Source organism: Podarcis raffonei, chromosome 12 (genome assembly GCF_027172205.1).
Source record: "Podarcis raffonei isolate rPodRaf1 chromosome 12, rPodRaf1.pri, whole genome shotgun sequence".
NCBI lineage: Eukaryota > Metazoa > Chordata > Lepidosauria > Squamata > Lacertidae > Podarcis > Podarcis raffonei.
This window is the reverse complement of record NC_070613.1, coordinates 29,171,134-29,197,652: the sequence shown is the minus strand read 5'-3', so window position 1 is coordinate 29,197,652 and position 26,519 is coordinate 29,171,134. Positions and strand designations below refer to the sequence as shown.

At 41.8% G+C, this 26,519-nt stretch overlaps 1 protein-coding gene across 1 annotated transcript in view; it reads left to right on the top strand.

Annotated features, from left to right (window-relative positions):
- Positions 1–26,519, top strand: part of COL28A1 (collagen type XXVIII alpha 1 chain) — a 71,585-nt gene that overhangs the window by 28,962 nt on the left and 16,104 nt on the right. Inside the window, exons 12-25 of the mRNA XM_053359616.1 lie at positions 7,959–8,027; positions 8,145–8,213; positions 9,990–10,058; positions 12,570–12,638; positions 13,499–13,567; positions 14,124–14,192; positions 15,476–15,544; positions 15,986–16,057; positions 16,883–16,951; positions 18,197–18,268; positions 19,124–19,192; positions 19,296–19,364; positions 21,673–21,741; positions 22,716–22,784. Of these exons, the coding sequence (XP_053215591.1) occupies positions 7,959–8,027; positions 8,145–8,213; positions 9,990–10,058; positions 12,570–12,638; positions 13,499–13,567; positions 14,124–14,192; positions 15,476–15,544; positions 15,986–16,057; positions 16,883–16,951; positions 18,197–18,268; positions 19,124–19,192; positions 19,296–19,364; positions 21,673–21,741; positions 22,716–22,784 (972 nt within the window). The remainder of the gene's footprint in view (positions 1–7,958; positions 8,028–8,144; positions 8,214–9,989; positions 10,059–12,569; positions 12,639–13,498; positions 13,568–14,123; positions 14,193–15,475; positions 15,545–15,985; positions 16,058–16,882; positions 16,952–18,196; positions 18,269–19,123; positions 19,193–19,295; positions 19,365–21,672; positions 21,742–22,715; positions 22,785–26,519) is intronic.

The following is a 26,519-nucleotide window of genomic DNA, read 5'->3' as shown; positions in this document are numbered from 1 at the left end:
TTCATGAATGCGGCCTCTATTACATTGTATGTGGGCGTTCATTATGTGAAACATCCTGGCCTTGTTTCTGAGGCAACCAGAACATTTGAAGATACAGAGGAACTGCTATATGTGGAAAGTATTTGTGACAGTAAAAGATGCTGGAATCTTGGCCTCACACAGGCTTTTTCCTTGCCTTGAATTTTCTCGTTCTTTGTTTGCTGTCTTTCGTACAGATCGCTACTGTGCCATCTCAGCAGACAAAAAAAAAGGGGGGGGAGAATAAATCCCACACGTTATCAGAATCTTAAGCTTTTCCAAAACAGAATGTATTTTGATTATAATATTGATTTGATGTGAGTTTTGGGGAGCAGAGACCACGTGCAGACAGGGGGGAGGAAAAAAAACACATGTCCACAACTTTTATTGGTTGCAGTCATAATAGCATAGGGCAAAGAGCCTGCTATAAGGCTGCCCAACTGATGGCCCTTGCCTCCAGCTCTCCTGGATGGGGGACCAGAAGGGATTTGCTTGGGGATTAGGGGGCCATCCTGGCACAAGCCATTCTGGAGAGCCATACCCACAACCTGGGTGTGCGGTGACCAGCCTTAGCCCTTGGGCTCTAGCTGATCCCTTGGAATAGCCCCATCCAAGGTAGATTAAGCATCACCAATTGCCCATGCGTCTCATTGGCCAATCGTCTGTGATGCTGTGACACACCAACAACCTGTCTCCCACTCATTGCGCCAGTAGCGGGTATCATTTTAGGGGGTGAAACGTAATTTTTGCAAACGTCTTCATTGAGGGGGGTCTTAAAAATATGCTTTTCAATGTGATGAATTCAAACCAGTTATTATTTTTGTGACTGGACAACATTTAGCTTGGCAAATCTGCATTTGATTCAAAAGCACATAAACTTGGTCTCGGAAAAACCAAAAAATTTAAATTTTCTGAAAATGTCAGGTAATGCAATAAATTTTTAGGTTTCTCTGCATAAAACATATCCTACTAAGCATGCAACATCACCTTGTTTCATTTTTTTCACCTTTTTAATAAATAGGACAAGTTTAAAATTAATGGAAGTTGCATTAAAAAATATAAAAAGCATTTATCTTTATAGAGCTATACACCAAGCAAAACTAAATTTAACCACAATATCTTTTGAATCCCCAAGTCATGATACAGCTTTTCAGCATCACTCGTTTTTGGAATCTGAAAGTTTAAAAATTCAACATGCTCTATTGTGCATACCTTAATGAGCTACCTTAATGAGAAGAGGGAGAAGTGGAGATTAACTGTTTTTTTGTGTGTTTTTTTAAACTTATTTCTTGGCTCTGACACATTTATTTGCCTTTTGTACATACAGGGTAAGTTAGACATGATGTTAATTGTGTGAATGCAGTGACCATGCATATTTTGCAAAGAGCCTCCAAGGACAAGTTTGAGCTGCCTTAGAACCAAGCATTAGGGCCAGGGAGTAATTTTCTCTCCCTGCCACAGCCCCAACAAAACTCTCCCCTCTGAAACTGCCAATTGTATTTCAAATATAGCCGTTATTGGGACCTGTGGATAAACCCCTCCCTGTGCTGTGATCATGATCCAGGTTGGGGGATGCCACAGCTGCAGTTAGTTGAAAGAGAATCCCAAGAATCCCAACCATGTGATTTAAAGGTGTGTTTAGCATTTTTGAATCTCTCCCTAATAACTTATTTAGAAGCCACCCTTGGAGAACAAAGTGGTGATCAAAAAGGCATTTCTGGGATATTGTATCACAGAGAAGGGAAATCAATTGACTGCATGTACCAAATGTGAATGACTGTAACTCAGGGACAGTTTCTATGTGTAGGTTTTATATACATTTTTAAGCAGTTGGGGTTTTTTTTTTGGGGGGGTAGGTTTATCTAAAATTTTGGGAATTATCAAAGTTGTTCTGAATTACATTCAGGGCCGGATTTAGGTTTGATGAGGCCCTAAGCTACTGAAGGTAATGGAGCCCTTTACATGTCCAGCTGTCCTTTGTCAACAACAAATTGTCGCTGTTTTTTGTGTTGCATATATGCTATATGGTACCCTGTATATAGAAATGAGCAAACCAGTGATATTTTAGGGAGCAGGCTAGCAGGCGGGGCCCATTACTTACTTACACTGTTGCTGTATGTAGGTTTTATTTTATTTGTTTTTTATTTTATATTTTGGAAATGTGCATCCAGTTTTTTCCCCTTTATTTTTGTTTTGGGGTGCCCCAAGAAAGTGGGGCCCTAAGCTATAGCTTCTTTAGCTTATACATAAATCTGGCACTGATTACATTCACTACATTTTTAAAGCACATGGTTTGTCGTGATCTTTACACATGCTGGAGCATTCAGAATAATCTCCAATCACTGGAAAAGTTAACTTGTATTGACTTCACCATGTAAAAAGCTGTAACGTCACTTGCTTCCTGCTTAATTCCATTTAAGAATTGGTCAGTGTTCTCCATCAACAACAATAATATAGAGATGACTCCCTTGTTGTGGAAGCACTACCTTGAAACAGTATATTTTTTATCTTTAAAGCACTTGATTAAAAAGAGTAGTATTGCCAATAATCTGCTCTTAAGTTACATTGTTGTTTTATGGGCTGAAGGGAGATACAGAAAAAAGCTTTTATGAATAAATGCATTTTCAGCAGACAAATCCTGAGAGATCTCTTGCTTTCTGTGTTTGCAAAGTAAATTTGGATCTGAAACATTTCCATCCTTAGCAAAGCCTTGGCAAGTCATTATTTACAACTCCTTTATTAAACAACTCCGTTATTTATCTTCTGGACTGAAAACTGTATACAAAGATACAGAAGCCATCCATTTTTTAATTAGCGGGTTTTAAAGTGGAGTTTGCATCTTGGCACCCTTTGGTTCTCAGACAAATGAGCTTCAGCTAGTAAATGAACTTGCCCAAGAAAGAGTTTTGCCCAGTAAAATGAATGGCTGTTTACAGCTCAATAAATACCCATTCAGCCTGTAAAGGTCAGTGCCTTTTTCATGTGAGTACTATGGCAGACAGATACTTAGCAACCTCTCCAAAGTCTGTTATCTTTACAGAAAGATCATTCAGTGCCCCCCTTTTAGAAAAAAAAAGTTTCCATACACTTATGAATGAATTCAAAGTCTTGCAGTTATTTATATGGTGGACAGCTACTTTCCCCAAGTGTATAAATAATAAGTCTGTTCTCAGGACAATACCCGTGGAGCAATTCAACTGCTGTGGAAGAGGTTTCCGAAAAAATTAATGGAGAAGCTACCGATGGCTTTCCAACTGGGACACAAATGTGGCATGCATTTAGGATTGCCACTGCCAAAATTTTCTGTGGGTCTCCTTAAGCACTTGATGAAGGCATTTGTTTAGTTTTGTAGGTTGTCAAGGGGGAAAGAGAATTCCATTCTTGTGAAACAAGCCAATATTGATAGCCGTGGATGTTCCCTCTGAGTCATATTCTAGGAAATTTCGATTCTGTGCTAAAAATACATCCTGCGAAGCAATGAAATTAATTCAGATTTTTGGGCAGGGCTAGCCTAACTCCCCAAACCTAGACAGCATCTTAAAAAGTAGAGACATCACCTTGCCAACAATTGTCCGTATAGTAAAAGCTATGGTTTTCCCAGTAGTGATGTATGGAAGTGAAAGCTGGACCATAAAGAAGGCTGATTGCCGAAGAATTGATGCTTTTGAATTATGGTGCTGGAGGAGACTCTTGAGAATCCCATGGACTGCAAGAAGATCAAACCTATCCATTCTTAAGGAAATCAGCCCTGAGTGCTCACTGGAAGGACAGATCCTGAAGCTGAGGCTCCAATACTTTGGCCACCTCATGAGAAGAGAAGACTCCCTGGAAAAGACCCTGATGTTGGGAAAGATGGGGCACAAGGAGAAGGGGACGACAGAGGACGAGATGGTTGGATAGTGTTCTTGAAGCTACCAGCATGAGTTTGACCAAACTGCGGGAGGCAGTGGAAGACAGGAGTGCCTGGCGTGCTCTGGTCCATGGGGTCACGAAGAGTCGGACACGACTAAACGACTAAACAACAACAACAAAAAGCCTAACTCCCAACCCATTGCAGCAGTTGGGGGTAAAGATATAGCAGAAGTGTCCCTCTGTTTGGCTCTACAAGTTTGGCCTTGAGGTGGGGAGGGGGAAGCACAGGTGAGCAGATGCAGAAGCTACCACTGGTGACATCTTTACCTGCAGCAGCCAGAGTAAACCCCTGAAATATGGTGTTAGGTGGGAGAGGGATGGGACAGGTAAGAATTAGCTGGGCCATCTGCCAGTGATGGACCCAATCTGGAGCTCTCTGCTGTGCCAACCTGGGGCTGGTGCACCTGAAACATAGATGCAATAGGCATCTTCTATACCAACTTTTAAACATTTGCTAAAAACTTTTCTATGCCACCAGGCTTTCTCAGACAATTAAAACAAATAGTTTCTGGAATAGTTAGCTGGACAAGGGTGGCGCTGTGGTCTAAACCACTGAACCTCTTGGGCTTGCTGATCAGAAGGTCGGCGGTTCAAATCCCCGTGACGGGGTGAGCTCCCCTTGCTCTGTCCCAGTTCCTGCCAACCTAGCAGTTCAGAAGCACATCAAGTGCAAGTAGATAAATAGGTACCGCTCTGGCGGGAAGGTAAACACCGTTTCTGTGCGATGCTCTGGTTCGTCAGAAGCGGCTTAGTCATGCTAAGTATTGCCAAAAGTGGCCACTCTGAACTCATCCCTGACTATGCCGTGGCCTCTGGATTCCCAGAGTCTGATTTGCTTGCACTGGCTTTGACCTTGCCTGTTTGGTTCACGTCCTTGTCTCGACACCTGACCATCCTGAGGCACAATGGAAACCTTGTGATTCTCAGCATTCTTGCTTTGTACGGGAGGAAAGAAGCACAGAAGTTGCCAGATGTAGCCCCTTCCCTCACACAGATAAAATGGGAGATATTTCTTTTTAAATGGCTTACATAAGAAAAACCCCAGTCTTCACCCTACCCCACCCACAAAAGGCATTGCAGCCTTAGGGCTTCAGCTTAATGCCAGAAAATGTCATGGGTGCATATATGTTAATTGTATTAGCAGCTGCTAAGAATCTGGAAACAATCCAGGAGTTACTTGAAAGGAACTAATAAAGTGCATCTTACATAGCCAAGAAGAAGAAAATCCAAACAATTATATGATCTTCATGGGTAGCCTTTTTCATTCCACTTAGTCAGACACGCATGGATGTACATACACCTCTGGATAATGCTGGGACAAACAAGTGTTTTAAATTAGGAAATGTTCCATTGTGCTAAATATTCTGGATGATTTCTTGTTGTACAAGCTCTTGGAAGCAGGGATATTTGGAAAGCAGAAAGCCAGCCTTGTAAGAAAACTGCCAGTTCCAGCACAAAGTGAAAACACTGGGTCAGGTTAAGAGATTTCAGATGTTGGCTTTCAGAATCTTTCCACCGAAAGAGGCTACAGTCAATATTATAGATCTTGGAGTAAGGTGGATTCTGGAGGACGTCCTCATAAACCAAAACGAGCGTGTAAGCCATGCTTTAAAGTTATGCTGCTAAAAAAAAAAAGTTATGGTTCTGCCTGTGCAAGAAAAGTAAATGAGAGATGTTAAAAATTAAACCCCATCTTACTCTATGTACTAATAATGAACCAAATTCTCTTGAGTGTGGGTCTTTCTGTAGTCAACAGATCCAGACAGAGTAATCGGTAGGCTTCAATGAACCCCAATATTTGAAATGTACAAAATGTCTTTAGGGAAAAGCCTAGCCAGGAGCACACCAAAAGCAACCCACCTGAGGACTGAGCATGTCTGGTGGCCGCAGAATGCATGCTGACTGTTTGCTGGTAGAGGGCGGGGAAGAAATCAGTGGAGAGATGAAATGGTGTTTCCTAGAAAAGAGCATGTCTGATTGATTGGAACTCTAAACAGGAGTGTACATTTTGTTGCAGGTTCCATTTGGGGGGTGAAACCTATTGTTCTTAAGGGGTGGAGAGGAGAAAGACCTTCTTAAGCCTTCCTCTCTTGATGTACATTTGGCTGGCTGATACTTGCTATAGAGAAGCCTGCCCTAGATACCTGGAAAGGGAGATTGGGGTTTCTTTTTTTAATATCTTGATATCATCATGGATGCATCTGGACATTAAAGATCCTTGTGCCATTAAGAGTTAATTTGCCTGGGGGGACAGAATCAGATGCTTTTGGAATGGAATATATTTGACCAAATGACAAAAATCGAGATACAATGTCTTCTTTTTTAGAAAGGCTGGTTCTGATGTCCTCATAGGGCTTTCTTGCATGAATCCTGTCATTGTATAGTATTTGCGGTAGAAACTCTGCCAAGATCATTAGAAAGCAGACATGTATTAGCTCTCATGTTGTTCTTGGCTTTTCTTCCTTTTCCTGCTGTTGGGAAAAAAGAGATTTCTTGTTGATAATTAACATTGAAAAAGTATTAACTTTTTCACCACCAAAGCATCTGTGTGTAGCAGACTTCTGAAAACCTCACATTTCTTCCTAAGATATTTTAGTCTAAGAAAGAACAAATAAATGGAAACTTAAGGATGTGCCTTCTAATTTGAAAGTCAATAGTTTAAGGGTGCAATCCTATACTTGATTTCCACTGGCTGAGGGCCTCAGAATTTGGGGGATGCCTTATTCTGCCAACAGGCCACCACCTATGCTGCTGTTACTACAGAAGCCCTGGTAAGGAAAGAGCTAAATGGGGCTTACTCCCAAGTAGGGATGCAAGAGACTTCCTAAGAAATGGGAGTGGAAATGGCTGCAATTCATAGAGCTCAGGGACAGAAAATATGAATATGAGCAGTATTCACTTTTATTGTTTATTATTGTTTTAGTTTGCAGGCGTTGCATAAGCAATTGCTTTGTTTTCTGCATTGGATTTGACAGTAAAATGCTTTGAAATTAATGATGTCATTAATGATGTCATTAATTCCATAGCTAAGTGTTAGTTTTGGCCAGGGCACGTAGAGAGATGCATAACGTAGGTTTTAGTGGAAGGCGAGCTGTAGTGGAATGGAAACAGTACTGATTGCAGGAAACACAGAATAGGACAGAAATTGCTGCCTCATTACATTCCAACTTCCAAGTAAAACAGGTGTGGCATTGTAGCCTTGGAGTAGTGTGTTAATTCTGCTGAACACAGTGGGACTAATTTAATCCATTCCGAGGTACATGTTACTTTAGAAGTAAAATCCATGAGGTTCAATGGGACTTACTCTCAGGGGACTGTGTAAAGGATTGCGCCTTAAATTCCATTGATTTCACTTAGACAATTCAGCACGTGCTTAAATCTTCCGCAAAAATAAATGGGGCTGGATCTGTAAGTTTTGAGTCCTTACTTTCTTGTAGATAAGCTGGCATTTTCATGAATTTGACATACACCCGTTTATAAATTCAATTATGTTGTCTGAAGATGGAAAGCCCATATTGCTTCAGATTATCTCATCTGTGCAGTGCTGCTGAACTGTACCCAAACCACAGGAAATCCAGTTTCTTTGCTTTGTTATTTTAACTTCTAGCTAAAGTAAAAGCACTGAAAAAGATTCTCTGTGCTCGTTCACTGCCACATGAAGAGCAAAAGATACAAGAGAAACATATGTTTAAAAACAACCCAGTCATAAAGGGACTATTTCCTGGTATGGGAATATGTTAGTGTGTCAGAACACCTGCTATTTACTGTGTTCAGTGGAGTCACACACAGATAACTTAGGAGCCAGAGCTGAAATGCAGGGCAGCAATAGAGCTTGGGGAAACGCAGCAATTCCTAGAAGCCATTTTGCTCGATCCTTGTACTCAAAGTCCAATGGGATTGTAAAGGATCAAATCAACACGGTTCTCAGCCTGGGTACTGTGGATCACGAATTCATTAAATTGAATTTCTTATTCACATTGTTTGCCACTCTACAGACTACTCATTTGTTTATTTCTGCTTCTTTTAAGGGGGAGCCAGGCCCAGCTGGTCCTTATGGCCCTGCTGGAGCCCAGGGAATTGGATATCCAGGACCTAAGGTAATGTATAAGATCAGCATTGGTAATATGCTCATGGAAACATCAATGGTTATTGGACTGTGTTGCATTCAGAACAGCAACACCTTCCTTTAAATTCTTATCCTTTAATTTTACAAGGGTGACAGAGGTCAGGAAGGAAGAATCGGGCTTCCAGGACCTATTGGGATTGGTGAGCCAGGCTTAACAGTAAGTAAAACGGTCAAGTATTTCAGAATTTTTTTCTACGCTGTTGGAATTTTTGGGTGCATCTGATTGAAATGCAGTGGCAATGTGTATTGATTCATTACGAAGAGTAATGAACAAAAACAAAAGTAAACCATAGGTTTTCTGCTTCCTGCAATAGAAAGTTGTGCAAGGGATCAAAATGAGACTGAGAATTAAAAATAACATACTGTTAAAGAATTTCTGCATTTTAGCTGGAAACAAGTGGCACAATGCATTGGGCACCTCTCCTGTATAAGTCCCATTCAATTGAATGGAGTCATTTCAAGGGGATTTGTGCAGAACTTTCTAGTTTGGTATATTAAATCCACCCATTTGACATGGCCACTGGAGCTCTGATGCAGAATTCTACCATCTGCAAGACTGTCCCATGCATTTCAATAGAGGCAATGTGTTTTCCTTAGGATCATATAGTTTGCCCAAAGCATCCCTGATTATAGAACATTTATTCATTTTTTCACCCCTTGTATTCTTGCTGTATTCAGTGCTGTTTTGTTGCCAGCAGAAAATAGCAAGGGGTTGGCTCAAGGCTTCATCATGCTTAGAGCAGACCTATTGAAAACCAAGGGGTCTTAGGTTGTTTCTTTTGTTAAGGGACCTTATTTCCCCTACCTCATCTTCTGATGGTTGCATACTTGAAATATTAACTATAGCTTTAGCAGCTTTAATGGAGTGTACATTCTTGATCCCAACCCAAGTCTCTGGCATGCATGCAGGGGATTTAGTGCATACATGAAGTTTTGCAGAGTAGCTTCCTCTAGTGTCTTAAGCATGGAGACCTAACTTCACATGGTGTTAGGCTGGGGAAGAAAGTCAATTCTGTTCACATTGAAAGATGAACCTACCTAATTTGGGGCAACCCAGTCAGATGGGCAGGGTATTATTATTATTATTACTTTTCGAAACAATACACAAACTGAAACGCAGCCCTTCTTCACAATTTGCACCTCTCCAAATTTTACAGTGCAGCTCCCCAGCCAAGGAATGTATACAAAAATGCCTAGGATGAAGTGAGCATATAAATGCATATATTGGTCAAAAGGTAAAGGTAAAGGACCCCTGACAGATAAGTCCAGTTGTGAACGACTCTGGGGTTGCGGCACTCATCTCGCTTTACTGGCTGAGGGAGCCGGCGTTTGTCCACTGACAGTTTTTCCAGGTCATGTGGCCAGCATGACTAAGCCGCTTCTGGCGAAACCAGAGCAGCTCCCGGAAACGCTGTTTACCTTCCCGCCGGAGCGGTATCTATTTATCCACTTGCACTTTGATGTGCTTTCGAACTGCTAGGTTGGCAATTGGTCAAAGCCACATGCAAAAATGCATTATATTTGAGGAAACTGGGTTGCAGAAAAGTGTATGTTAGGCAAAAATGACATAGAAAAACATGTATGTTAGGAATATGCTAAAATGTTGGGGTCTACATGAAGACTACTTAAAGTAAAATCCATGAACTGATGTGGAAATGTGAACCAAACAATGGTTGGATAAACAAGAAACTGAAAGAAACTGAAACTGACAGATGAGCCCATCCCTGCTTAGCCAAATGTGATTTGCTAATAGCATCCAGTTAAGCCCCAATGTGGAAATACAGTTCATACCTCATATCCCTAAGATGCATTTTGTAACTTTGAAGAAACTGGAGGGAAACTCTTTCATGTACTGTGGGATCCAGGTGTAGTTCAGAGACCCAGAGGGCTTTGCATCACAGCCTCTAAACACCATTTGTCCATTCAACTCCAGGGTCCACGTGGTCCTGAGGGCGTGCAAGGCGAAAGGGGTTCACCAGGAGAAGGAGTTCCAGGACAGAAGGTAAATGTTTCAGTCAAAAAATTTGAAGATTTCCAGTTCACTCAATTTATTACCTCCCCCTCCACTTCTTTGAGTGAATTATTAGGCATGAATTTGGTTCTTCAATATCTTCTCGCCACAACTTTCCTTTCCTTTGTCTAAAATATGTTAGTATTTCCTCACTTTGTCCCAGGGTTACCATTTAAGGAGGTTAGGAGTGAAGTTTATCTTTTCTATTCAGGAATACGTGTGAGAATGCCTCAGTAGCCATCAATATCTCTGGTCAACTCTGTGTTGTTAACAAACAACCTTCATAGCGAAAATTGACAACAGTTAAAACACCCTAAAATAACTAAATTCTTTAAAAATCACTACTGTTTTCTCTTAATCCTTCCTTAAACAGGGCTTTCCTTGGGTCTTGTAGACCTCATCAGCCAGATGTTATTGACAGTTCCTGCCTCTCAAAACACTCAGTGGTGGTAGCTATTGGAGGTGATGGGGGTAAACAGTGGTGACAAATGTTCCCCACCCCAATCCTTCAGTTTCTTCTGTTGCTGCCTTGTTGGGTCTGTGGTGATTCCTATTCCATAGATTTATGTTACCAAACACCAGGCCTACGTGACTCCTTCGCAGGCAGTTAGCATTCTCCTCCCTCAGGCCAATTAGTATTAACAGCCTAGTGATTGCTATGAACCATTAATTAAATGGATCTCTGTACTAGGCCTGCATCCCAAAGCACCAGTGCCTGCTCCAAGTTTATTTAGAAAGGGAATTGTTTGACCTAGCCCAATAATATTCCTGCAGTCGAGGAAATGCCTACAACAAAGGCTTGGTTCTATTTTTTCTGTAGCAAAGTGGGATAAAAATGTCAGAAGCAAACCAATAAATCAAATGCTCTTTGATTTATTACACAAAAGGATTTGTGTGTCTGTAGTATATGCAGAGCTTTTGTTCAGTTGGAACTCGCCGGAACTCGGTTGCAGTGCCTTTCAGGTGTGTGCCATTGCCATTCTAAGAGAACAGGGAGGTGTTCATGGTGAGTTCTGGCACCTCTTTTTCTAGAAAAATGGCATTGGGTATATGGATCAAATTTCGTGGGTTGGTAACATGGCCAACAGCCCAAATCCCTAGGAGGGCCCACAGCTGAGTCTCTAGCCAATCCAGAATCCATCTGCAGTCATCTGAGGTTAGTGGTCCTCTCAGCACCTCTTTGGAGCCTGGGTGGCTGTAGCTGGCATCCATCGTTTTAATGCCCCCACAATGTCTCTGGGACCTTGATATGGCATCATGAGCTCTCTGTGTGTAGCATTTAGGTTGTGATTTCCTGTCTGAAATGACTTCCTTTTGTAACTTCAATGAGACCATCAGGAACCCAGCTGTCCTTAGCAGCCCCAGCTGTCCTCCTACTCTCAAAGTGGACCTGGTTTCTCAGCATCTTCATGCCACTCATTCTTCACCCTAAAAGATAATACCATTTGCAGTTGTATGTTGGGAAAGCAGGGTCTTTACCTGGGGGTACAAGGGGTATGGGGCACCTGGGTGCCAAATTCTGGGGGGCACCAGGCGCCCACTGCTGAAGCCACCTAAGCTTCTACCTGTTATGAAATAATAAATAATTTTGATCAAGCTAGAAAGACAAAATACATATATACCTAGTTATTACCGAAATGTATACCTACTGTTTCACGAAAGGACTTTCGACTTTGTGCGCTCATTTACCAAAGACATGGCGCGCTTGCCATTCACAACGGCGGCGCTTGTCATTCACAACAAGAGATAAGGCATAAGCGCGGTGTCTGAGATAAGCATAATAAAAATTAATTTGGGGGCTAAACTAAATTTGGGGGCACTGGGCGGATCTTTGCACCCCAGCAGCGCATATGCCAAAGTCAGGGCTGTGGGAAAAGTCTAACATCAAAGAATGCTAGACTAAATCTCTGTGGAGACTTGCATCTTCATGGACCATTAGCAGTTTCTGGAAAATTAAACAACCTACTCATTAACATACAAGTTTAAATATACAAAAGTGATTAACTGTGGGGGAAAAAGCAGTTTTTATTGTCCTGTTCCCACATATATCCTGTCCTAGCAGATATGTACCGGAAGAGCCACAACCTCCTGTGGCTTGAGAGAACTCATTTGTTTTTCTACAATATTTTTCCCTCCAGTATGCAAATATTGCATTCCACGTACTCTAACTGAAAAGTTGCCTGCAACTTTTACAGAGTCTAGACTGAAACTAAATGCTCATCCCACTTTAATGTTGCTGTATGTGTCCTACTACTTCAATATTGCTATGCCTGTTTTATTTCGCTACTAGCAGACATTTAGCTACTAGAGGAGATACGCATAAATTGGTTGTTGCCTGTATATAAATAATCTAGGGGTTAAAGAACTGAACCTTGCTGTGAAGTAGTTGATGCCTGGCCATATCTGATTCTAATCCGATTTACATGTATGCATTTGCGGCAGTCCTGAAGGAATGTAAAAAAAGAAGAAGCTTAATTCAAAGCTAACATCATGTATTTTCAGGGTGACAAAGGTTCTGAAGGGCCAGCAGGACCTGTTGGAGCACCAGGGCCCTCCATCAAAGGAGATAAGGTACAATGTGTGGAACAGAGGGTATAAATTGTCTGCTGCAGTGCTGAACCAGTAGAATTAAAGCTTATATGAAGATGGTGCCCTAGGAAACTGAAGGACAAAGAAGAAATTCATTGTAATGAATGCAGGAAAAGTGTAATGAATAGTTGCCTTGATTGTGAGAGAGCCTACATAACGTCTGTGTTCAGGTATAATGGTAGACTGTGGTTTGTTGTGATGGAAATGAGCCTAGCTTCCCCGTACCCTCCAGACTTGCACAGTCCCCCTCTCAACTTCTTTTCTGGCATGGCTGTGGGGAGGAAGCTGAAAGCTTTCACTGATGATTTTGATTAGCCACAGTATAGCATTGCATGTGAACTGCATGTGTTTAATCACTGTGGTTTGTTTAAAGTCAGGTGGCTTCCTAAATCACAATTTGGAGTTGGCTTGATTCAATAAAACCATAGTTGATGTTTACCATGGTTTGTCAGATTTGGTTGACGTGACAAGCTATGCGGAAGCAAAAGTTCCTGAACTTGTAGGCATGCTAGAGGAAGAAGCGAGGAGGTGGAAGTGCTTGAGACTGGTGGGAGGTTAGGTTTGTTCCCAACATGATTTATTGTGACATCCAAATGCGCCCCATGATGTCATGACCACATTTTTTCATAACATTTTGTCCTGACTAGGTCTCATTATTTCCCCAAATGTTCTCTATCCCATGATCTTTCCCCCCGGGAGATGTTCCTCTTGAATAGCTTGTGAGCCAATGTGCAAGAATGTGGGAAATGCATTATAAACTTAAAAATAGTATGGTGATGAAGATGATGAAGAATGCCTTGACTAAAGCAATAGCTTATAGGAGAGACCATATTTTCATGCAGGGCGAACGAGGGATGGATGGACCACAGGGCATAATGGGACCACCTGGAACTGGCATCCAAGGAAAGCAGGTAAATGTACATCAGGGGACTACCTACTTTTGACCAGGTATTTGGTTGACTTATGAACAAATCTGAGAAGGAATTGTGGATATGTGATTCCTGTTGAGGATGAGGGCATTATGCAACCATAGCCTGGACAGATTTATTGAGCTTTTGGAAGTCATTGCCCAGTCCTGATTCACTTCCATGTTTGGATTATGCTTTTAGCATACAAGTCATGTGTGAACAGATAATGTAGAACACATAGCCTTTAAAACAACAACAACAACAACAACAACTGTCACCCTGTTCTTCCAGGTTTATAATACAAAATATGAGATAAAAGAAAGGCTAGAATTTAATAGAATTTTTAATGGGGGAGAATAAGGAAAGTCTTAATGTTGGGTTGAACTTACAAGTTACCCTGCATGCCTGTCGGTGTGCACACAAAATCACAATATGCTTTTGTGACCTACCTTTCCTTGTGAATAAAGCTTGTAAGGTCACTCCCCTTGGCTTTATTTTTAGGATCTCTAGCGTCTAAGGAAGGGCAGTTCTGATTAACTTCATAGTTTTATCTCTTTAGGGCATTCAAGGTCCCAAAGGTGTGCCTGGGGTGAAAGGGTCACGAGGCCTCGGTCTGCCTGGACCAAAGGTATGCATTGAACTTGGAATAAATGTATTGTACAATGGGGGAAAAATCAGATTCAGTTTCAGATTTGTCCATGGCTACACAAAGATACCATACACATGGCTGCCTCATTGTGTTTATTTGACCCTTACAAGGACTTGACAGAAATCTTAGTAAATTATAGGTTTTGAACCATATCTGTTTTGATAAGCCCATTCTTATCCACCTAAGCCATCATAATGGATAGGCTTCTGGGTTGCCATATTTTGAAGAGCAAAAAAAAGGACACATTTGCCGACATCTACTTTTAACTATGGATGACAACTCTACCCATGAAAAAGAGGATGTGTCCTGGGAAAAGGACAACCCTACTAGTAGAAAATTACCATTTCTGTGATCTGCTACTACATCTGCATTTCCATGACTGACTGAAAATCAAGAGCTGGGAAGTGTGTGCACAGATACTCATCAGACCAACTTCCTGGTCAAAGATAAAACATTTCTTGAAGGATATTATTTGATGGGAGCAATGGAAAGAAAACACAGTTCTCTTCTCTTTTGAGCCACATTCCATCCTTGATCTTTGTGGGAAACATCCACAATATCAGTGGGTGATCTCAAAGACATGTACATCACCACATTCTGACCAGCACTTAAAGCTTCCCCTCTGTTGTATTGGAGGAGTGTTCTTGCCTCAAAACGCACAATGCCGTGTTTTAGAAATGGAACAATCACTGCAGCTAGGGATGCATTAAGGCAGCGGTTTCTGTTCTGACCTGTCTCCGCCATAATTAGTTCAGTTTCTGGGAACCACTGCCTTCAGGTATTTGGATTCCAAAGGGTGCAGGCTAAAACCAGCACTTTGATTGCGATGTGGAAATGTATGGGAAGTCAGTGAAGGTGAAAAAGGACCAGAGTTGTGTGTTCATGCTATCTGGACTCAGTTGCCTGCCTGCACCCTTAAGATCTTCAACAGAGGCTGTTCTTCAGTTGACCCCCTTCAGCAGATGGGTATAGCCGAAAGGGCCTACTCAGTGGTAGCACGAAGACTGTGGAATGCTCTCCTGAGAGAAGCTTGGCACCATTTTACCTTCAGTCTCTCTCTTGGAATTTTTAATTCTGTTGACTGCTTTCATCATGCTTTAGTTTGTTTTATTGTAAGTTTAACTTTTTGTTAGGTGCTCTGAGAACCTGTTGAAGGAAGGGCTGTTGAATAAGTACACACACATACACACACCCTACATTAATAGGAAATTAGGAGAAAACGTTACTTAGAATGCTCAATATAAATACTTTTGTTTTCTAAGGGACAAGAGGGTGCATCTGGACCAAAAGGAGAAGTTGGACCAACAGGAATTGGACAGCCTGGACCTAAAGTGAGCCTGTTTTGAACACTTGTATCTAAATGTTTTAAAACTGCCTTTTTAAAGGAAATTGAGTTCCAGAGCTTCCTTCCAGTGGTGTGCCTCGCTCCCTGATAGTTCAGCTTTGTAACACTGATGGCTACTTCTTGTGATACTTTTGGAACTCTGGTATAGGTACCAGATATATTCCAGTTGCACCAATTGCTAATAGCTCAACTATTAATAGCAGTGCTATTTTTGACAAAATGTGCAGAAGTAGTGGTCCATAAAGCATCAGTGCCTCACTGATTGTTGACATTATCAAGGGAAGTTAAAATAAGGAACAGATATTCAAACAACCTATGCTGAGCCCACTAGACCACATCGTAGGATAAAAAGGAAAAAGCATCCCTCCCCAACTGATCCAATGGTGTGTTCCAACTTGTTGTGTTTTTTTTTAACCTTCTTCCAAAGGGCGAACCAGGAAGACCAGGATTTCCAGGAGAAAGTGGGAAGCCAGGTCTGTCAGGAGGATCTGGGAAAAAGGTAACACCATTTTGTTTGTCAGCTGCTTGTCTAAAACAAAAGGTCCAAGTTCGGTTTGCAGTGTACTCACCCTTGACAAACCATTCCTCAGCATAAAGACCCGTGGTTTCGGCTTTCGACCTGCAAAATCTTATTTGTGCCCCCTGCAGTGGTATAATGGAAGGGGAATGTGAGGGAGCACAGCTCATGGCCTTTTCTCAGAGCAAGAATGACAATACCCTCAGTAGGGCTGCCATGTAATTGGAGGATAATTTAGGAAATTAACGTACAGTAAGGTAGAGATTGAGGAAAATAATAAAAAAGAGAGGCTTTATACCATGTATTTATTTACTATCTATATCCCACCTTTATCTCCAAGGAACTCAAGGTGGTATACACGATTCTTCTCATTTAATCCTCAGAAGAACCCTGCGAGGTACATTAGACTGAAAGAAGATGGTGACTGGCCCAAGGTCACCTAGTGAGCTTCATAGTCTAGTGGGGATTTGAACCCTGGTCTTTCAGGTCCTAGTCTGACACTCTATCCACTACACCTCAGTGGCTCTCAGCTGCTTCCAACGCTACCTAGAGATACCTGTGATTGTGCCTGGGACCATCTACATGCAAAACAGATGCTCTACCCCTGAGCTATGGCTGTCCTCCAGATGTCTTGTGCTGCTGAGATTTTCCTGTTTCAGATTGTTGTGTTTCCCCTTTGTATTTTATTGTATCTATAGGAAGTATTTAAGCTGCACTGGAAATGCAGTTTACTGAAAGGTGGAGCATAAATCAATAAGGCAAATAACTGCTGTGTGAAAATTAATACCCTCTTTTTATTTTTGTTAGGGGGAACAAGGATTACCTGGCCCAAGAGGCCCAGAGGGAATTCCTGGAAAGGGCGAGGTGGGTCCAAAGGTAAGATTGAATAAATGTGTTTTAGAAGTGTGAGAGTGAGTGAAGTAAAATCTCTCTCTTTCAGTGAAGGAAGTTGTAGGACTGGCGCCTTTTAATCACTAATATTCCATAGTTCAATTGTTTTCAATATTGCTTATGAAAACAAAACTGGATAGAGTTCTTGTGGGCTGCAAGTCTTCCCAACTGTGTAGAGATACACTTATGCACCCGTACAGATGGGGAATTGAACTTGCGAAGTTCACAGGCAGATGCTTCCACTGCTATGATGTCCCTCTGCATTCCTACCTGCATTTGTTCTACACACAATTCATGTCAGGAAGGGGCTCTAGTTTCAAGTCAGGAAGGGGCTCTAGCTAAAACTACAAGAACTTCCAAGTGTGCACATCCTTCTGAAAGTTTTTCTTTTTAATAGCAGATTTTATTAATTGAGAAAAGAAGGGGACTCCAAGATTTGAAGAAGTAACACAGAACAGGCAGTTATTAACAAGGCAGGACATTAATAATGAAATTAATATTAGTACACGTTTGTATATATACCAATACCTGTACAATATATACAAATAGAAGATCACATAAGGATTGCTGCAATAAAAACATCACAGCACCTTCCTTATCCTTAAAAGTAAGTCGCCCTAATAAAGAAGATTCCACAGGGCTGATTGTGGCAAGCTCTGATCTGTAGGTTCACCCTATCTGTACTAAAAATAGGAAGAATAAAATTACAAGATAATGAAATATTAATAGCATATTCTGAAAGTCAACACCAGAATTTTCGTTGAAATTAATGTTCGTCCAGCTGAAAAATTAGGCTGCTTTTTCCTCCTGGAGACTCTTTAATGAAATACTGGGCAAAGGCATTAATCTAGAAGTTTGACCTCATGGTCTGTTGTTTCTGGAGCTCCTTCTGTCCCTCCACTCTTATCTGGGACCATGGCACTCATCAGTATGTGACCATTGTGTGGTGACAGCTCAGAAACACTTCACTTGCAGTTGTCCAGCAGCTGAATGGCAGATTTCATATGAAAACCCAAAGGAAACTGTGTTGGCCAATAAGAACCCCACCCCCCATTTTGCAGACCTGCCCTAAAAAAAAAAAGAATTCATGGATTGAATTGATAGTTAACCACTTCAGGGCCCATCAATTATCAATTTTCATTTTAGATATTCTTAAAAAAACCCCATAAATATATGTTGGATGGAAATAACTTTGTGCCACAGTTTATTTTATTTTATTTTATTAATTAGGGTGAAGAGGGACAAAGAGGAGCAAAAGGAAATGATGGTCAAAGAGGTTTGCCAGGTGATCCGGGACCAAAGGTGTGTTACTTTCATTTCTGTGTTTCTTCTCTGTGTGTGGGTTCTGTCTGCTAAGAGCCTGTCTGTGTGCAGGGCATCAAATGCAATTCATATAACACACCTGACTTCCATAGTCCATGTTGCAGAAGCTAGTGCTCAACTATCTTGGCCACAAGTGGGAAAGACTTTTCAGCTCAAGGGCTGCATCCCCTTCTAGGAGAACTTCCTAGGGCCACAGGTCATGTACACATTATAACCAGGCAGAAATACTCAGGGAGGATGCAAGTCAGAGCCAGTGAAGGGGGTGGCCTTGGGAGAAGGGGGTGGCCTTGGGCAGAGTCCTGAGGATTAGACGGAGAGGCCTGAGGGCCTGCATTCAATGCTCAGGCTGAGACTTCCCATTCCTGGACCTGGCAGCTGATTGGTATGAAGGAGGGACAAACAGTGTGGGCAGAGAGGTCCTTGGTCTTAGCTGATTTCCAAATGAAGACAAGGAACCTGACTTCTCCACAATCACAAACACCAGAGGGAGAGCACAAGCTACGTCACCGAAGACGCATCCCGCTGAAATTAAAATTAGCAGAAAGGAAACAAAATGATAGAATAGTTGCTAGATTGTAGCTATCCTGAAAAACGCTATGATCGAGATGAAGAGCAATTGTTGTGGGTCCAAAACCTTAGTTCAGAAAACTGAGATGATCCTTGAAGTCCTTTCTAATGAATTCAGGAACCAATTATGGATATCCAATCATCATTTTGCAGCTAGGCAAAATGTTTTAGGATCCTCTTGAAAGCCAGTACTTTAAGACTCCTTGTCATTGTGTGAATATGTTGCTGATAATATAGACATGCATTGATTATATATTTCTTCTGCAGGGTGAATCTGGTATCAAAGGTTCAGTTGGTAGCCCTGGACCTTCCATTCGTGGGCTTCCTGGCCCCAAGGTAAATGATGCCAAAAAGCAATGTGAAACACCCGATCCTGGTACTTTCCTCCAAAATTGAGCGATCCTTTAATAAAGATGTGTTCTTTTGTGTGTATGTTTAGGGGGAGCAAGGATATGCAGGACCTCCTGGGAGCGATGGAAACCCTGGAAATTCAATCATGGGACCTCAGGTGTGCAGTTTTAATAAAACAAAATATTGGCAATATGATTCAATATGACCACATACAAAGAAGCAGAAAGAAATACTAAATTGGGTGTTTTTAGGCTTGTTGGGCAGGATCAGGGCTGGTTAAAGACATGCTAAGGCCCTAAGCCTCAAATTACTGACTGGGATTCCATTTAAATCACATATCACCTCTGTTTTGAAACATTAGCTGCCAGCTTGTTTGGGGCCCACTTCAAGATGCTCACATTAGTGTTTAAAGCCCTAAATGACTCAGGCCCCAAATGTCCCCCCTCCTCTGCCTACAGACCTTCTCAAGTGTTAAGATTGGCAGAGGGGGCCTTTTTGGTAGTTCCGTCACCCTCAGGAATTTGGGGTGGTGGTGACCCAGAAGAGGGCATTCTTTGTAGCAGCCTCTAAGTTATGGAGCTCCCTCCCTACAGAGGTGCATCCGGCCACTTCATTATACAGTTTTTGGCAAAAAGATGCATCCCTTTATCCTGGGTTTTGACACCTGGAATGTGTATTTTTAGGACCCACCTTATTTGTTGCAATACCATTTTTTGTACTTGTACATTTTTGAATCGTTTTTAATTTTGTGTTTTAAATTGTTGTAACCTGTCCTGGGACCTTAGGGTTAAGGGTAAGTAATAAAATAATAGTGATATCAAGCTTAAGTGGCCCACTTTATTCAGTAATCAAATGTTATGATGTCAGCAGTAAACTGAAGTTGTATCCAACCAGGTGCAATGGATTTATAATAGCAAGCTGCCATCTGAGTCTTTGTTGCAATTCATTGTAAAATATTTTGATTACCCAATACAGTCGTACATCGGAAGTCGAACAGAATCTGTTCCGGAAGTCCGTTTGACTTCCAAAACGTTCAGAAACCAAGGCGTGGCTTCTGATTGGCTGCAGGAAGCTTCTGCAGCCAATCAGAAGCTGCAGAAGCTGCACTGGACGTTCAGCTTCCAAAGAACATTCGCAAACCAGAACACTCACTTCCGGGTTTGCAGTGTTCAGGAGCCAAAACGTATGAGTGTCAAGGTGTTCAGCTTCCAAGGTACAACTGTAAAGTTATTTTTTAAAAAACAAAACATTGTAAACACTTGCATTTTAAATGCAAAGACACATTTAGTGGCATGTCTAGTCTGGCCTTCAGAAATCCCAGGAGGTAGAGGAGTGGAAACACTTCAGTTAACCACATATTAGGCAGCTAGAGATTGCAGATTTCTTATAGTTACAGGCACCAGGAAGGAAAATTGTAAGCTGCTATTCCATGGGCCCTGGTCATCCCAACCTGCCCAAAGATGGGGACTTGTTTTTATCTAAGTACATTATGTTTTGGGTCAGGAAAAAAGTGTCCATAGTTCAGATGTGGTTTATATTATTTATTTCTAGTAAATATTGGTTGATGTATTCACCCCAGGGAATGAAAGATAGAAACAGATAAATTATGATGGCAATAATCCTGACATGCTAGTTTTATATGTACACAGATTTTATATATATACATATATATAAAAAAACATACTTAGGGGAGCATTCAAACACCCTCAGTCTGAAATGCCACAGTCCATCAATTGATGTAAGCCTTTCGATGGCGTGGATGTCAGATTTAGGATATTGTGTAATGAAGATGCAGCAATACTTATGCCTTCTAAAATCAGGAGGAATATGTGGGACAAAATCCTCAGTTCATAAGAGAAGGGTATTGTTATCCTATTTTGGTTGTTCACAAAGTGAGAACATCTGTTTGGCAACTCTTCCCAGTGCAGGAATTTGGAAGTCAAAATAGAGACAAGACCCCTTGCCCCCGATTTCCTTCGTTATTGAAATAATTAATGGGGAAACTACTTGATATTTTAAAACACTGGCAACAAACCAGAGGAATCCTTTAGGCACACCCTGAGGACTCAGACAATGTCCAGCATGACTTCTGCTCCTCCCATCTTCTTAGAAGAGGAGCTTGCCTTGCACTATATCGTATACCACTTCTGAATTTCCCCAAGCGCGGCATGCGGTTCATTGTGGCTTGTGGTGCAAGCCAGTTCTCAAGTATTGCCAGTTCTCAAACTTGCAAATTAGCTGTCAATGTCCAGACCATGAACACTTTGCCTGGTAGTATTCTGCCTGATGAGCAACAGCTCCAACCTTCCTCCCCGAGTCCTTTTCAATCAGAAGTACAACAGGAAGGTGACATGGCAGGCTGCCAGTTTTGCCTTCTCACATGCCGACATTGAAGTCTGGCAACATTAAGAGTTAATAATATGATGTTTAGATAATTTATATTGACGTTGATTATTTGTCTTCAGGGTTCTCCAGGCTTACCGGGGCCACCTGGACTTCCTGGAGCAAAGGGGGATGGTTTTCCGGGTGCACCAGTAAGTGTAATTTCACCACTAATTTGTGATAGGTAAGAGGTAAAAGGTAAATGGTTAAAATAATTTTTCCTTTATTATACATAAACAATGTGATACAATTCAATACATACAATACATACCACACCTACCAAACCACACCATACAAAACATGCATACCTGGAAAACATACATTACCTACATACCTACTCAACATAAATACACCATCAGTGTTTGACTTCCGACTGTTCTCATTGTGCTATTTTGCAATTTATTAATCCATACGCATTTCATTTTTGTTCGTTCTATTTTTCTAAACGAATTTTACTATGTGTTTTCTCTGCTTTTTTAGATTCATTCTATGTCTGTCAGGAGATCCACCTTATCTGTATAGTTTTTGAGATATTCTTTAAATATCATCCATTCCTTGTTAACTTTTTGTATAGTGTTTCCTCTTAGTCTCCCTGTTAACTTTGCAATATGCTAATATCCAATCATTTTTGCTAAGCAGTCTGTTTTTGTGAGGACATTGTTACTTTTCCAGTCTCTCCCCCCTTCAAGGTTAGGGCTCTTCTCTGCCCTTGACACAATATTAGGCTGGTTTATTTATGTTTCTGCCACTTAGCCCATCACTGGGGATATTCTGCCCCCAGCTTTAGGTATCTCCTTCCTCTCTTATCTTATGTATTGAAATTGGTTTTATGTTTTGATTAGATCTTATCGGTGTTTTACTTGCCTTGTTATTATGCTGTTCAATTTCTGTTATTGCTGTTTTGTTTTATTAAATGCATTTGTTTTAATATGGTTTTGCCACCCTGATGGAAAGGTAGGATACAATTTTAACAACAGATTAAAATAAATACATAAATAAATAAATGCAGTTGTTGTTTTTTAAATGAAGAAATAAAAGCTTGTAGATGGAGGCCAAAATCCCGTTATTTGTACATCCTTCGGTTCTGTGAGACTAACCAGCCTGTATTTTTCTGACGTCGTTCTAGGGCCCTCAGGGAATGCCTGGCCTTCAGGGACCAAGAGGTCTTAAAGGAGCAGGGGATCCTGGCCAAAAGGTACTCATGCTAAAGTAACACCTATAATTTTAATAGATAACTCTGTCATTAAAAGAGAGCCAGTGTGGTGTAGTGGTTAAGAGCGGTAGTCTTGTAATCTGGTGAACCGGGTTCGCTTCTCCGCTCCTCCACAAGCAGCTGCTGGGTGACCTTGGGCTAGTCACACTTCTCTGACGTCTCTCAGCCCCACTCACCTCACAGAGTGTTTGTTGTGGGGGAAGAAGGGAAAGGAGAATGCTAGCCACTTTGAGACTCCTTCAGGTAGTGATAAAGCGGGATATCAAATCCAAACTCCTCCTCCTCCTCCTCCTCCTCCTCCTCCTCCTCCTCCTCCTCCTCCTCTTCTTCTTCTTCTTCTTCTTCAAACAAATTCTATGCACTGTTTCCCTCCATACTGAGGAGAATGTTCTTGTGCTTGGATGCTTGTATGTTTCCCACAGGCATCTGGCTGGCCTCTGTGAGAACAGGACGCTGGACTAGATAGGCCATTGGCTGATCCAGCAGGTTCTTTTTGTATTCTATTTCCTCGGAAATGAACATAAATCACAGTTTCTTCTTGATCGATAACATAACTTTTATAAAGTTGACAGAATCCATCTTGACATAGCCCTTTAATTGTTAACAGAAGTTAGACCTCTGGCACGACGTTTGCTTATTTGCTTATGTCAAGCTGCCATTTGAGGTAATGGCCCACCCAATGTGACTAGCTTGCATTTCCAAAATAAATAAATTAAAAAAATCTATACCAACTCTCAGAAATCAGCAATTTAAGACTAGCAGCAGTACAGCAAGTGTTTTCAAAGCATAGGCCATGTTTTCTTTTTAAAATAGAGAAAACAGAAAAACAAAAACGCTGTCCTCTCACCTGTGGGTGTTTAAAGAAAAACTGAAATTAAGGAAAGGTGGCCCCAAATAAATGGCTTTTTGAATGCTACTTTAAAGTTGGAGAGTCTATAGAAACTCTGTGTGAAATATTTATGTGTGCTTGTCTAAATCTGCCCGCTTTCAATCAGTCCTCTGCTTTAACAATGTAAAAATCTGCTGTTGCCTTCTGCTGCCCAATTTACATTGGGAAATCAAAACCTGTCACAGCTGAGCCATTGAATAAAATGCACATTTCAGTATGTCTTGAGCTCTTTGGTGGCTGCCCTCAAGGCTGCTAAACACTTCTGTCCCCATGTGAACAAAACAGCACAGGAATTTGTCAAAACAAACAGATAAATCACTTATAGTACTCTGGAGCATATTCTGGCAATGGCAAACCAGTTTGGTATTATCCTAGTAAATAGAAGAGAGAGAGAGAGAGAGAGAGAGAGAGAGCACTTCCTACATTCCATGGTTGTCATATGAGCATTCTTATAAAATCATTCCATTTGCAGAATTAGAGCTATTAAAAATTAGAAGCAGCAAAAGTTCTGCTGCTTTTTCTTCTGAGGAATGCAGTGTGCTAGGGACTCTGCCTCTCTGTTTGTTCTGCTCACCGTTCCTCCTTCCTGCTTCTCCTCACTCCACTTCCCTGTGGTAACCCTCTAGACCAGTGATGCCCAAACTTGGCCCTCCAGTTGTTTTGGGACTACAACTTCCACCATCCCTAGCTAACAGGACTAGTGGTCAGGGATTATGGGAATTGTAGTCCCAAAACAGCTGGAGGGCCAAATTTGGCCACCACTGCTCTAGACCATGTGGGGGGGACTTCTTGACTCCATGGGGCAGTTCCTTATCGGGACCCCTGTATATTTGTATCCAAGAAACTGAAAAAACAATAATCCACATGTTCATTAAATGAGAGACACAACCTGTGCTTCAGTGGCCTTATTCTTTCAGACAAATCCTTGAAGCCTATTATGGATCCCTGCAACTGTAAGAAGGAACAGTCTGTGTGGTGGAAAACAATCTCATATACAGTGGTACCTCTGGTTACATACTTAATTTGTTCCAGAGGTCCGTTCTTAACCTGAAACTGTTCTTAACCTGAAGCACCACTTTAGCTAATGGGGCCTCCCGCTGCTGCCGCACCGCCGGAGCATGATTTCTGTTCTCATCCTGAAGCAAAGTTCTTAACCCGAGGTACTATTTCTGGGTTAGCAGAGTCTGTAACCTGAAGCGTATGTAACCTGAAGCGTATGTAACCCGAGGTACCACTGTATTGACTTTAGTGCAGTTATGCAAATAATACCTTTTACCCCTGTCCAGGGGCTGACACAGGTATAGCCATTGATGCACGAGGCCCACAAGCAGAACCTGAGCATTCTCCCCAACTATGATTTCTCGCAATTTGTATTCAGAGCCATTGTCAGGCGTCAGGGACTCGGACCCCCCCCCCCAGTAGGTTGCCAGGAACAGATAAACAAGGAGAATTCTTACCAATGTCTTTTATTCAATATTCACTGAGAGAGGCTTAGAAAAGCTGTCTCTTGGAGCAACAGCATTGCTCCGAGTAATCTCCACCCCATTTCTCTCCTCAATTGTCAACAGTACCACCCATCTTATGGTGGCCGCTTAGGGCCATTTGCCTCCGAGCCCTTTGCTCTTCTACTTTCAATGCTTGCCTGGTTCTGGGAGAACAGGGAGGGGGGTCTGGCATGCTTTCTAGTGATAACATGTCAGCCAGCTGCTCCCGCTCTGCTTTCCCCTCTCCCATTACTTCCCAACTTTTCCCCTCATCTGCCTCTGAGCTGTGACCTCCCACAAACCCCTGTTGTAAATCTATACTGTCTTCCTCTTCTCTGGAAGGCCTGGGCTGGGAAGGCGGTCTCCACCATTCCTCCTCTGTCCAGTCCCTGACAGCCATCTTGCCTCTGCCTGTGGAGGTGGAACACAGCCATTGTGGTTAGAAGCCATTGGTGACCTTGTCCTCCATGGCTCTGCCTAATGTTCTTTTAAAGTCCTCCAAGTTGGTGGCCATTACTGTCTCCTGTGGGAAGGAGTTCTATGAGGAAGCGCTTTCTTTTATCTGTCCCAAATCATCCCAGATCCAGCTTCATTACTGGTTACTGAGATAATATTTGGAAATGTGGTATAGAAATTGTTCCGGCTATTGTTTTCCTTCTCACAGAGGTTTGGCAGCCACTTTCATTGTCATTTATTTTCCGTATTATTGAGGTATCGAAAACACACACACACACAGAGCGACCAGTAGGACTTGGTTTCCTGCTCCAATCCTTCTTCTGTACTGTTCTAATTTCCTCAAATTTTTTTTAAAAAAACAAACAGCTTTGTTTAACCGAAGAGCCCCCTATAAACACATTTACATACAAGTTGGAATTCCACTAAGTATCACTCCGTAAGAATGTTCCCTCAGTCTCAATTGGAGCTCTGTTCTTTGGGCTTGAGAGATGGCTCACATATGCAGGCAGCAGAAAGGAGGAATTTGGTGAAACAGAGGCCCGATTCACTCAAAACCGCCTGTGGGATGCGGGAACACTATAGGCGTGACTTTCTTGTTGTGTATAGGATAGACATGAAGGGCAAAGGAGCAGGCTGTAATCACAACAACTGAGTATATATATAAAAGGCATGCAAATTGTAAAGCCGCAGCCTTGATACCACAACAGTGGGAATAGCTTACCCTAGCATTTTTACTGAAGAACAGAGCCAAAGCTTTTTTGGGGGAAGGGGAACCCACCAACAGTGGTCTCTGGGGGCAAGGTAGAGCCAGCTGCAGGAAGCGTATCATGTTAAGATCCTGGCCTATCAAACATAGGCTCAACTCCAGTAAAGAGCTGAGTGTCTGTT